The sequence below is a fragment of the Scomber japonicus genome, chromosome 12 (genome assembly GCF_027409825.1).
Source record: "Scomber japonicus isolate fScoJap1 chromosome 12, fScoJap1.pri, whole genome shotgun sequence".
Taxonomy (NCBI): domain Eukaryota; kingdom Metazoa; phylum Chordata; class Actinopteri; order Scombriformes; family Scombridae; genus Scomber; species Scomber japonicus.
Window position 1 is genome coordinate 18170552 of NC_070589.1, and position 13451 is coordinate 18184002.

Below are 13451 nucleotides of genomic sequence, written 5' to 3' on the forward strand. Positions count from 1 at the left end.
GTAAGAGGAAAGAGAAACCACGTGGGAAATGTGGGTCTGGAATTTATTGACCTGGAATGTCACAACAGTCTTTACCATGCAAGTGGCTATGATAACACTGCTTGGCATTTGTCTGTCTGAGGCCCACACCCCCTTCTGTCATCCACATCTAAAGATCAGAGCCCTTGAAATTGCCCCATGCACTGGCTTCTAAATCAGATCCAGTAAACTGGGATCGGCTCGGCCCTGGAGACAGAAGGGAGTAAAGCAGGCATTTCAAACATCCAGTTGATCTGTTGTCATATCACCACAAGCTCCTCTCCGGTTATGGATTTGAATGTGGTTTTCTTTTTTTCTTTTTTTTGTGGCGTGAAGTCACCCAGTGCTCATAAAGACACTAACTTTAACTTGGAAGTGCTGTTATCACAGAGCAACCGAAGCTTGCTTATACAAAGTAAAACCTGTTTGGCTAGTTTCATCAAAATACATGGGTGTCAGCTGCACCTGCAGCACTGTTTCTCAGCCAGCCACAATGTGGTCTGGGTCCTTCCACACATGTTTGAACTCTTTATATACTGTATGCCCGACAGCTCCTGTTGCCATTTAAAATACTCTTTGTTTATTTATGTTACTGCATGTTTCAGAAATGTATAATTTAAAACCAGAACACTTGGTTGTTGAGAAGAGGTAAATCTCTCTGCAGACACACACTGAAACATGCTTTAACTTGGTGCTTTACTCCAGGCACATTTGTGTTTATAACGAGCCAATGAGCATAAGGCTGAATTTTCATCCCGTGATATACTCAGAGCAATTGAAAGGGAGGTTGTTTAAGTGTTGTTTTAAAATGATGTAAACAAGCTGTTGCTCTTGTTTGTTTTTTGAAATGTATTTTGGCTCATTCACTTCTCCCAGCTGCGTCAAGTACGAGAGCTGTTAAGATTTATTTTAATCCAAACATCCAGATCAGATATGCAGAATTTGTATGTTTTAGTTTTGCAATAGTCAAAAGTAGACAAACTTTTCAAATTCCTTGTTTATCGTAGTTCAGTACTGGTTGTGTGTTAATATTCAGGTAAATCATTCAGATTACCGGACATTTTACTCAACATATCTGGCCAGGCAGAGATAGCATGAATGCAAGCTCATCAAATTCCTCACATTGTGGGGGAAAGTCTATGTTTCAGGGAGGGAGGGGGAGGGTTTGTTTGAGACAGGACGAGGGAATTTTTTTTTTCGAGTGGAAATACTGGACTATTTGAACTGTGGAGTGCCTGAAATTTACACTAGAACAGGGAATATGATACGGGAAGAACTGAGTAAAGGGGGGTGTTGCTGAACACATGATACCACAAAGGTGTGAGGCTATAAATAGTCAGTAAACACAGGGGTGGATGTCCGAAGTCCTGAACTGAAGCCTGGCATGCTCTACTCTCCAGCTGTGAAAATGGGACACCCTCACACTGAACAGCTAGTAGTGTTGTTCAAGAGCCCATTCTCCTCTAAACCCTGTCCAACTTCAATGAATGACTAACACTTATTGTTTATATATAGCAGCTGGGGTTGGAACGGTTCACAAAATACGGTTCCACGGTTCGGTTCATACCACGGTTTTGGGGTCACAGTTTTCGGTTTGGTTTATGCTATTCTTTTATTGGGAGGTTTTACACTTCATTTCTCATATTTTTAGACTGGATGACATCATCAAGGCAAGAGGGCATCCATAGTAGTTTGACACTAACCAACAGTCATGTATCAAGGAAACTTTTAAATTAGTGCCTCAAACGAATTAACATTATTTTACACACACTGACTAGGGCGTGAACACAGGCTGGGGTCCGGGATTCCCTCCGGAGTAATACATCATCAGGAGGGATTCCCACCTGATCAACCCTAACTTAAGGAGGAAAAGATCATAATAATATAAAGAGCTGTCACATGAAGACCATCGTGCATGCATGCACCATAATAGATTAATTAGTTTGATGAAGTTTTTCTGCGTCAGTTTCTTTTAATATGCGCATTGATTTATTTACAGCCGCTGCACGTCTCCTGTTCAAACGGACCAATTTGCCTCACAATGCTAAAATACAACAAGCCAACTCTAAAATTAAACATGTATCCCTGGCTACATTATATAGCCTATTTCAATAAGCACATTGCAGGATAAAAGAGAAAAACTGTGAAACTGTGTTTCTGCCTGTGGCACGTGGAATAATAATAATAGTAATAATAGTAATAATAATAACAACATCAATAATAATAATAATAATAATCTCCTTAGGTCAAGGTGACACCTTGACCTAAATGGGATTATTTATTTGTAACCGATCAACCGCTGTGCTAATAATAAAAGGCTATAGATACTTTGTAGAGATATTTTTGGTCTACACATGTTTGTGTAGCCTACCATTTGTGTTATTGTGTAGTTTGGCTGCTGTTAGTGTGCACTTTATCACATCAGTAGATGCCGGTGTTCGTACAGTTAGAAAGCTTGGCAAAAACCTCCATCCTCCATAGGTCCCACGTATAATAATGTAAAGCCTCCACGTCGTGCCAAATGAGAAAAAAAACAACAATTCACTGGGTTACTGGCAAGGCTTACGTTCCACATGTTATGAACCGAACAAACTGAACAATACACACGTGCCCCGAACTGTGACAAGCGTACCGAACAGGAAGGATTTTTTGAATGAACCGTTCCACCCCTAATAGCAGCTGCACTAAACTTAAATACGTAAATTGGATATTAATGTAGACTTTTACTTTTTGGTTTATTCTTTTCTTAGATCTCATGTACTTTTGTCAGACAGGCTTGGTTGTTTCAATTTAATGAAGGCCGACTGATTATGAATAGGAACTCATTCATGACATTGGATCATGAACACAATTGATAAAGGCAGATTTTAACCTGTTGCCAAAGAGTAAATGGAGAAACAAATCAGTGCAAAGTGCTTCTGGAAATCAACAGAAGATAGCCTACCACATTTATAGTGTCAGTAATCATAAAACCATTATAAAATACAATACAGCTGTGTCATCAGTTCTGCAACACACTGTGACAGAAGTAAAGAGGGAATGGTCTGATGTGAGTTTTCTTAAATTACCCATGTTCCATTAAGAACAAATTAGTCGTTCTTACAATAAAGTGTTTTTGGATTAAAGCACTGGTGTTTTAAAACATTCACACTTGTTGAATTTCACAAGCATCGCCACATTTTCAGCAGAAATCTGTTGGATCTCTTCCTTTATGTCAAAGTTTAAAGAAAGGGCCCCATGATGTTATAACTTTTTTCTCCACCTTTCTCTTTGTGCAGAATGACTCTCCAGAGTGGAGAAGCTTGGCGGATTCTCCTGCAGCGCAATACCCAACAGAGGAGGAGTTCTCCTGGCCGAGACCTAAAACTGTACATCTGCGCCGCACTTCTCAAGGGTTCGGCTTCACCCTGCGGCACTTCATCGTTTACCCACCGGAGTCAACCACACACTGCTTCTCAGTATGTATCAGAATTATATTTATGATTAAATTAGTCAGAAACGTCTACGAGTGTCATTAACCTGGGTATTGTTTGCATAAGATAACACTGAGTCAACAAAAAATCTGATACCCAAGTGCTAAATTCTGTGACCGTGAGCCACAAAGTCATTTGTGCCTTTCTGTGTTTTTACAGGAGGAAGATCATGGCCGCAGAGGTAAGCAGAAACATTCGTCTGTTCCTCTTCATGCCGTCCCTTCAGCACTGCTGAGTCAGGGCAGTGCCTCTGACTTCTAATGACTCTTAATCCATCCACTCTTTGGCTCTGTTTGCTTCCTTATGCGATGAGAACAATGTAGCTCCTGTGTGTCAGTGACCTTTGTGGAGGCATGAAAGGTTTGGTCAGCGCCACCTGTTTCTGTCCTGCACTGACCTACCTCTTCATATTGTTTCACTTTGTTGTTCTTGCTGCTTTTCTCCCTCACCATAAAAAGCCTGTCAGAAAAGGCATGACCTCAATTTTACTGGGTTGTGTGTGTGTGTGTGTGTGTGTGTGTGTGTGTGTTTGACCCTCTTTCCCCTCAATATATACCACTCTGCTTCTCTCTCCTCATAAGGGACAAAGCTTCACATAGAACCCATGTCATAAAATTGCAATTTATCGTAGCTCTGTTTATCCACAAAGTAACATACCTTTCATACCTTGAGGAAGATCACTATCGGACGTTTCCCCCTAGTCCTTGTAAGAAATGTTTTGATTTGAATGTCTTTGTTATTCTTAACAAAAACACAAGACATTTGTATTCCTTGGAGAGGAAAATAATGACACAGGAAAGCATGACTGTAATTCATCTTTCACAAGCTGAGCAAGAAATCTTTGTGCTCATCACACACAGGAAAACCCCAGAGATCTGTTCCTCATACCTCGTCATGTACACTGGCGAAAGTGTTTGTTATGGGGGCAGGTAATACTAACACAATTATTTATCACAATATTGTTTTTTAAGTCTTTTGACACTATTCTATGGGGGTGTGACGATACAAGACACGAGACAAGATTTTAACTATATTTTTAAGAAAACTGCAATGAGGAAATACATGACTGTTCTTTTATAGACATTTTATAGATGGATAATTTTGGTATTTATGGGAATAAATACAAAAGTTAGATACAATCACAAATACCAAAAAGTAAATTATTATTAAGAGTAGAAAAAATTCTAATATATAAATATAAACTAAATAAAGAATCCAATTATCACAAATTATAACATATTGCTAATAAAAAAACAGAAATAAAAGTAAATTGCACAAATCCTGTATCACATAAATACACAAGTAAAACAACATATAAATTGTGTTATTTGGTAGTGCGACTCATTTTATTTTGTGCATCATTAGGCTCCCATAGCAGCTTCCCCCCACTCCTCCTCAACTTACCACTGCTCCTCTCCTCATCTTCTACTTCTGACTGACATTTTCTCAGCAGGTAGAAGCTACAACAAGGTTAATGATCCACATGTGACATTATAAAAAGAAGACATGAAATGAGCGATAGAAAACCGATTGTCTTTTTTTTTTTTTTTTTTTTTTTGGTGTGCCCCTTAATTATAGCTTCACGAGACAGCATTCGCTTCCATGAGAAATATTGTCACGTTTTAGTCTCGTGATATGGCATGAGATCTCGTCACACCCCTACTATTTTAGAATAGGACTATTTTTGGTTTTTAGAAGACATTTTCTAAGCCACAGGACGGTATTCTGGGTGGATAAGGTGGGATTGTTATAAATTATAGCAGGATGTGGAAAACAAAAAAAAAAATCAATATTTGACAGTCTAAAAATTGGAATAACTGCAGTTCATCAGTTTTGAAAAGCTTTCCAATAATTCAACATGTTTCAAAATCAGGTGTCAGAAAAGGTGAACCCGAAGATATTCTCACTGAAGAAAAACCTGAGAAGTGACAAACATTAGTAATGTGATACAATGACCTGACACGTAGAAGCATTCATAATTGATTACTCACAGCTAGAGTAGTGACCAAGGTTATTGTAGTTTTGAAATTGTCTTTAGTTTTTATTTTTATTTAGTTTTTCAGTTTGCTTTTTGAGTTCAGTTTAGTTTTAGTTAGTTCATCAAGTGATTTAGTAGTTTCAGTTTAGTTTTTATTTTGAGGAATTGACTAGTTTCAGTTTAGTTTTTATTTAGTTTTCAGTTGTTCAGTAGAAGCTGAAAAGGATGAAAGAATATGTGACACCAAATATGATTTATCAAGTCCTTTTTACTTTCATTCTTTAACCACGGCTGCTGCAGGACAGGAAGTAATCGAGGGAGAAAATGAAACTGAATGTATCTGCAATTCAGTTTAATTTTAGTTAGTTTTACATTGTTCATTCTAGTTTTTATTTAGTTTTCGTTTTTTTTTTTAAATTGTAGTTTTTATTTTAATTTCAGTTAACTAAATTATTTTTTCATTTAGTCTTAGTTTTAGTTAACTGTAATAACCCTGGTAGTGACGCTCTGATATTTGTGTTGCATGACTTAAAAACAACCTGAAAGTTTAGACAAACACAAATATAATGGACCTCACTACATTACAAGAGCTTAAATCTAAGATCATATCTAGTCTCCTATCACAATGTTGATATTATATTGATCCGTCACACAGTTGTAGTTGTGGATTACTGAACTTAATGGAGCAACTGACCATGAAGTTGAAACATTGCTCATTAGAAAGCAGAATATACAAGATGTGCTCACAGCTCATCTGCCCATACTGGCTGTTACATGCTTGAATTTGACGTATATCATCTACCCATAACCACATGACAAAGTGGTATTGTGGTGTCTCTGTTTGTTTGTTTTTTGTTTTTAATTTTTTAACTCCATTTCTGTGACAACTTTGGGATTTTTGCAACAACAGGGAAAAGCTAGACGGCATATTATTGTCCACATTTTAAAATATCATGTAACAGTGCAGGAGAGACAGTTTCCAGTAAAGCACTCATGGTTTAGGTTTTACCCAAAACGTAAAACACTGTAGAGGATGTAAAACTTTGAGCCTGGAGCTATGCTGCCTCAGTCTGAGTACATCAGAGAATATTAAGAATCTCCACAGTTGTGTAATGCAGGACACAGGAGCTTATAGGCAGCAAGCCAGAACTGAAGGGGGAAAAACAGTCAACCTGGGAAGATTTCAATACACAATAAGCCCGGTCACAGTGTCACATCAAAGAAAAAGAAATGGTGGCTCTCATTAGATATCAAATATAATAGACAGTTGCATGCTCATACCTCTAATACGTATATGTCATCGACAAGCGTGAAAGGTGGCTATTCACCACGTTTTTAGGCATGAACAAGTACACTACATTGCTACCAATTTCTCCAGATGACATCAGTTGCAGTGGCAGACTGTTTTGTGTAAGATGCATTTGAGTTTATTTGAAAAGAAGGCCATGGCAACTGCATTACTTTTCCTGGCAAGATCATGATATGTTTTTCATGTTGTGTTACAGATCTCGGGGAACTCTAAAACAAAGAGCTTTTTCTTGCATCACTCTCTACCTCCTGCTTGCATGTGTTGCTTCTGGCTACGTCACATACACTTGGTTGCGCTTGGAAAGGTCAGCAGCAACCAAGGTCACAGTTGAAATAATCTGAACTTTGAGCACAGAGTTTGGTGGCAGTTTTGAGCAAATTTTCTGTAGCACTTTCTATAGTTAGGTTCCACTGCTCTACCCATAGGAAAACAATTGCAGTGTCCACACAGAGCGAATTTACTGCTGATCATGTGTGGGCACATTTAAACTTTTAAAGTGGCAGACATAGGGGTCTGCTACTTTGGTGAAGGAGCGTAATTTAAATCCATTAATGCTCCACATTTTTATAGATAAAAATTATTTTGGAGAGCAATTAAAACCAAATTGGCTTAAGAGAGAAGATAAGAGAAGAAGACAAGAATTAGACACAGTAAAGTCAGAAGGCCAGACTTTAAGAAGAGTGCAATGTCTGTGTATATCAAGGGTTAGTAATACGATGTTCTCAAAGAATACTTCTAATGATTTTACTAAAAGTAATATCTCTGAATGTATTTCATACAATAGCTCAGGAGGTTCAAGAGTAAAAAGCAGCACTTTAACTGTCCAGGTTTTGTTCAATCCAGGGATTGTTATAAATTATAGCAGGATGTGAAAAATAATAAGAAAAAAAAATTGGAATAACTCTGCAGTTCAGCAGTTTTGAAAAACTTTCCAAGAATTAAACATTTTTCAAAATCAGGGGTCAGAAAAGATGAACCTTTTCATTCCATAAAACTTTCTTGTGTACAATCAGACCTATTTCATATGAGTTTATTATTGGGTAGAACATTGTTATCATGATCCAAAAACAGTAAAAAAACACTTTGAATAGCTCAATATTTAGGCAGTGCTTACTAATATAGATGACATCTTAGTGTTAATTGCCCTTTGACATCATTGATCATTCAAATGGTGTGGTGTTATCTGATGAAGGTAATATACGCTACGTCAATGATCATGACCAAAAACATTACATCAGACTTATGAGTGTGCCGCTGTTGTCCCTCCTCATTGCAGCGCCGCCATTGATTGTTAGTCTGCAGCCGCCTAAGATAAAGCTCTTCTGTCACAGCTCTGGGGTCAAGTTTGGGTGCACTTGTGATCTAATGTTCTCTTGTCATATCTTCAGTCATTTTCACGTCGAGAGACACTACGTTCTCCATCAATCACAGCTGTCATTTAGGCTGTCATTTGGTGTAAGTGCTCATTGTGTGTACGGGCATAGTTGTTAGTATTCATTTTGAGACAACAAGGATATTTTTATGAACAGATTTGCGTCATGGCTCAGCAGTCTCTGAGTTTGTACAGTCTAATTTTTGTTCACAGGGCAAACTAAGTGTATTTCCCAAAATGTTTCTTTAGAAATGGGCGGGTGCCACTGCCAGCATCACTAGGGAAGTGGTGAGATTATAATTTCTATGGTTGGGTGGTGCCTCAGGGTGTGTAAAATGAAGACGTTTTTATTGCCCAGGACAGTAATGTAGGACAAAGATAACTGCAGTCACACTTGATTACTTTAAAAGCAAAGCACTGTGTACTTTATGTTTGTTAAGTTGATTATAATTTGAAGAATACAAGATATGAATAAACAAATGTCGTGTTTTCAGATGTTATTTCATGTTCTTCAGGGTGGCAAAGACAAAATCAGTGAGCTCCTTCACAGTTCAGGAAAGCGGCTAAAACCACCCTACATTTAAATGTTAATGTGGGCTCATATGTGAATTCGTGAACAGCCCCATTGTGTGAATGGAGGTGCGGTCCTGTAGCATACCAGCAGGGGGACTGTGTCTCAGTGCTATAGCTGTATGAACCTCCTGTTGCAGTATTACATAATGTGAGTTCATAGGATGTGATTATGTTAAGCAATGATGTGTTGAAGAGAGGAGTGCCTGTCTTCATACCGTTTACAAAGTTTCATTGACCATTAAGTAATATTAATCCACCAGTTCACCTGTCTCCATTTTTTTAAAACAACAAACAAAAATAGCTGGTAGTTTTGGGTCTCTCACTGGGCCAAAGGTCATAATTCTCATTCATGTATTAGTTCCTTATTTTTCTCTCTATTTATTGAAGACACCTTCGAGGATTTCTTTTAACAACTTGTAGCATATTATTTTTTATCTATCACACCTGGTCCTCATCCACTGTAGTTTGTGTGCTGACTCACTACCAGAATCTTAACTACTGAGAGAGGATTTGAGCCACTCTTTGGCTGTGCCCAGAGCTATTTCTCAGTTTATAAGGAAAGAGTGGGAGTTGTGCAGCTGAGCACACTGTCACTCCACTTTCTCTTAGTCTCTCACACCCCTCCCTCTTTCTTTTCTTTCCTTCTTTTTTTTCTGCAGCCATGCAGCTGCTAGGAGACAAGAACAGCATGAGCAAACAGGTTTTCCTCTCTGTAGCTGCATTTATCCACCTCTCGAAACCCACACAATTTCTCCCTATTGAGATTTTTTTCTCTCAGACCCAATTAACTATAATTTCTATTCAAAATAATAATATAATAATGATAATAGTAATAATAATAATAATTGTCTTCTCTGCTGTCATAATGTTGATTGAGGTGCCTCTGAAACCTCCCAGTTTCTCTCTCATATTCTCATTCTCACACAGCCATTTTCTCTTCTCAGCTAATGTCATGAAATAATTTACTGCTCTGTCTGATATTCATTGGTAGGTTTTGTAGTCTTGTCTTTTTACCCTTTATCAGCCCTGTTGCCTGTGAAAGTTTGTAAGTGGAGCTACAGTAAGGCGCTGCTTGTATCAGAATACAAAGTTGTTTTTTGTGGCTTTAATCTTGTTGCTCTAATTGTTGTAAGAAAAGGAAACCTATGCAATGTACATGTCTAAAATATTATTATTTACTCTTGTGAAAGTGTATTTTTTCAAAGGTAAGATATCACAAACTGATTTAGGTTGAAGTTTAACTATATTTTATATTTTATGTATTTGCATTACAGATTGTTTGTATGATGGATTTTCACTGTTCTTTTACCATCAGGGAGACCGAGGAATAGGCTAGAGCCGATGGACACCATCTTTGTGAAGCAAGTCAAAGAAGGAGGCCCCGCTCATGGAGCTGGGCTTTGTACAGGTGATAATCAATCAATCACTCTCCTTCATTAACCAAAACCTACTATAGATAGGGGTGTTGTAACAGGTATGGGTCATGAAAGGCATAAGCCTGTAAATGTGATGTTGTCCAGAACAGAAGATGTCCTCCCCTCTATTACATTAATGTTTTAGAGCGCTGTAAGCTAAAAAGAAAACTTGCAAGAAGTGCAGTTTTCTGTACTGGCCTGGAAGAATTCTTGCTGTGAGGCACGAACTTTAGCCTGGACATCATGTACATCAACCATTTTTGATGTTTTTGTGAATACAGACAACTTTCAGTACAGCTACTGTGAACTTGCATTAGGTGACTCATTTTAGGCCATTTGCTTTGTTTTTCACCCTCTGGCTAAGGGCACACTTCCTCTTTGTTATGAGTGTATCTGCTGCTTTCTGAAGGCAAACCGCTTACAGTCCTCTTTTTCTTTACCTCTGTCTGTTACGGGTGTCGTTACTACTGTTTGTGTTTTTATTGCCTATTAGGTGATCGCATAGTGAAGGTGAATGGAGCCAGCATTATTGGGAAAGCCTATTGTGAGGTTATATCCTTGATTCAAGACAGGTGAGATTTAATATATATTCTAATAGTTGATTGTTGGCCAGTTACTATATTTTCCCTATTTTGAGTCTCTTTTTGTTCCCCCACAGTGGCGATTTTCTTGAAATTTGTGTTATGCCAAAAGATGAGGATATACTGCAACTGGTAAGTTTCTCTTTACAACATACTTTTATAAATTGGGTTCATTTCATATTTTACCACTTTTAAAACAAAGGAGAAGTTTTGAAACAGTTTGTTCAGTTTTTAAAACAGAAAATGTTTTTTTCCTTTACCTCGACACAACTTTCCACTACATTTGGTCACACAGTGCTGCTCTAGTTTAAGGTGTTCATGTTGAGACTGCAGTCATAAGATGCCTATCCCATCAGAGCGCTCTATCTAGGCCTCCTAATCAGGCCACAGCGGCCTTTCTTTTCTCCAAAGTTGCTGCTAAAATGGCCTAATTGCAGCATTATCTCAAATATACACATATAGATGTATTATCATGGATAAACATACACAACAGCATCTGTGCAGCTGACATTTTTCCTCTTGCTAAATACACTGTAAGAGTGTATTTTCTTAAAAATTGTATTCAAGCTGAAGTCTCTATGGAAGTGACCTACATTAAACAGCTGAACGGTGTAAAAGTGCGTCATTAATTTGGCTGCACCTCCTAGGCCTCGACATGTTCTGGCAATACGGATCACATCCTGAATTACATGTGACGGGCTGACAGCCAGTAATTTGATACCTGTGGTAGATTGTAACTACTGTTAAAAAAGAACCAAACAAATCGGAAGATTGTCAGATTATATTGTCTGAAGTGTTGTAGTTGGTCTGCAGCCCTCAAGGATAGAACTTCAGACTCACCAGATTGGTTTTCAGAGATGCAGTAAGAGACAATTAGACCGATTTAATGTTAATCAATCACCTGAAAGTTGTTTTAAACAAAAAAGGACGTGAAGTGAAACAAAGATTTTTCTTGTAACCAATGCTTGTGTCATAAGATGATGGTGTATGATTTGTTATTTCCAGTATGACTATAATGTCTATGACTACGTTCAAGGCAGGAGTTGGATAATACAGTTGATGTTTGGAAATCAATCTTAGATGTGATAACAAAACATGCACAAGGAAAAATGAAAGGCTATGAATGAATAATCAGTAAATAAAAGTGGATATTTCATTAAAAATACTACTCAGGTGCAGGAGATCCTCAGTATGGATAAGAAAAAAGTGTATTGAGGTTGAGGTTTTGGTGCAGGAAATGTGAAATGAATATTTATCCCATATTTGAATTTAAATTTAAGGCTATATCACATTATTGGGTGGTGCAAACTTCTTAAATATGAATTGAATATATTCAGCAGTCATGTGTAGACTGCAGAGATTCTTGTGTGCTGCAAACACAAATGTTGTCTTTCTAGTTTGACTACTCTAACATTTTTCAGTTGAAAGTGAAAGTGTGCTAGAGGCACATTAAAGCTTTTTCAAATTATCATAATATTCTTTGATTAATGTAGTTAAATATTAACCTTATACTAATAAAAGTCAATCTTATGCACTGAAAATGAATACTGAAATATGTTTTTTATAATCCATCCCTAATCCACTTTGCCCTCACTTTTTCTTTTGTTCCTCTAAGATCATTGTGAAAGTCTTAATTGCAGATGCAATTTGCATGTCCACAGAACCATTTGAAATGCAGAGAAAAAAAAAAATCCTGATACCCATGTGCACTGCAGAGCTCATCATTAACCTTTTATGCATGTTTCAGCCAGCTGTTGGCAGCTACTATGCATTCTGCACATTCAGGGCAAAGCAAAGGTGCACTCATCTGTTCCATATCTGTAAGTGCTTTGTCAGGATGCTCAGAAGCCAAGGCGTGTTGTTATCTGACAGCCTGTTTATGAATGACATAATGAGAGATGATGGCTCTTTGCTTTACCTGAAACTTCCCCGTGTGGATTCATTATGGGCAGATTTAATTCTTGTAATGAACTTGATAGGTAATTCAGCTCCAGTGTTACTCCACCCCTCTTCCCTGTTAGGTCCTCCCTCTGTCTTGCCTCTGTTCTTCCCTCCACACACGTTTACATATAAAGTCTACTGTATCTTTCACGTGTGTTGTGATACTGTTGGTTGCAGTATTACACGTTTAACGGCCAACAGCCACTCACAAGAATAACTGTCAGTGTAGGCAGGCAGGCAGGCTGGTGAGGCCTATTTATAAGAACAAGAAGGTTATAAGAGATGCTAGCCGGATGATGTTAAAACCGTAGCAGGCAGCACATACTGGGTTCATCTCAAATCTCTTAATTGCATCTATGTTTCCCTCACTTGTGTCTTAGTCCCTCCCCCGAGGATGCATGGAGGCACATAAGGAAACCATGTGAGAGAGGGAAATAGGTTTATAAAGAAATGAGACATCCCTTCCTCTTTCATGTGAAGTGATGTCCGATGCTGATGAAAGCGGCAACTGATCACATCAGGATCAGCTGTCAGACAGCTTAAACAGCAGTAGAGGTCTTTGGATAACCCTAACACTAATCCTAACCCAATTTGTACTGGCAGAATACGTTCATATTATTGATAATTTTATCTATATTTATTGATATTTTTAATTATTTAATAACCCAGAATATGGTTAGGGTGTCTTTTGAACACCGACAATGATTTACTAGTTTAAATGTTTCAGGGAAAACCCAAATTATATAACTCATATTAAACCCAACACTCAACTTTCAACTCAAATTTTCAAC

General features: G+C 37.8%; 1 protein-coding gene across 2 annotated transcripts in view; it reads left to right on the plus strand.

Moving 5' to 3' along the window:
- arhgap21b (Rho GTPase activating protein 21b) overlaps positions 1-13451 on the plus strand; it is a 42857-nt gene that overhangs the window by 6810 nt on the left and 22596 nt on the right. For both annotated transcript variants that reach the window (XM_053330136.1, XM_053330137.1), the window contains exons 3-7: positions 3297-3476; positions 3651-3672; positions 10039-10131; positions 10632-10710; positions 10797-10851. In XM_053330136.1, the coding sequence (XP_053186111.1) occupies positions 3297-3476; positions 3651-3672; positions 10039-10131; positions 10632-10710; positions 10797-10851 (429 nt within the window). The remainder of the gene's footprint in view (positions 1-3296; positions 3477-3650; positions 3673-10038; positions 10132-10631; positions 10711-10796; positions 10852-13451) is intronic.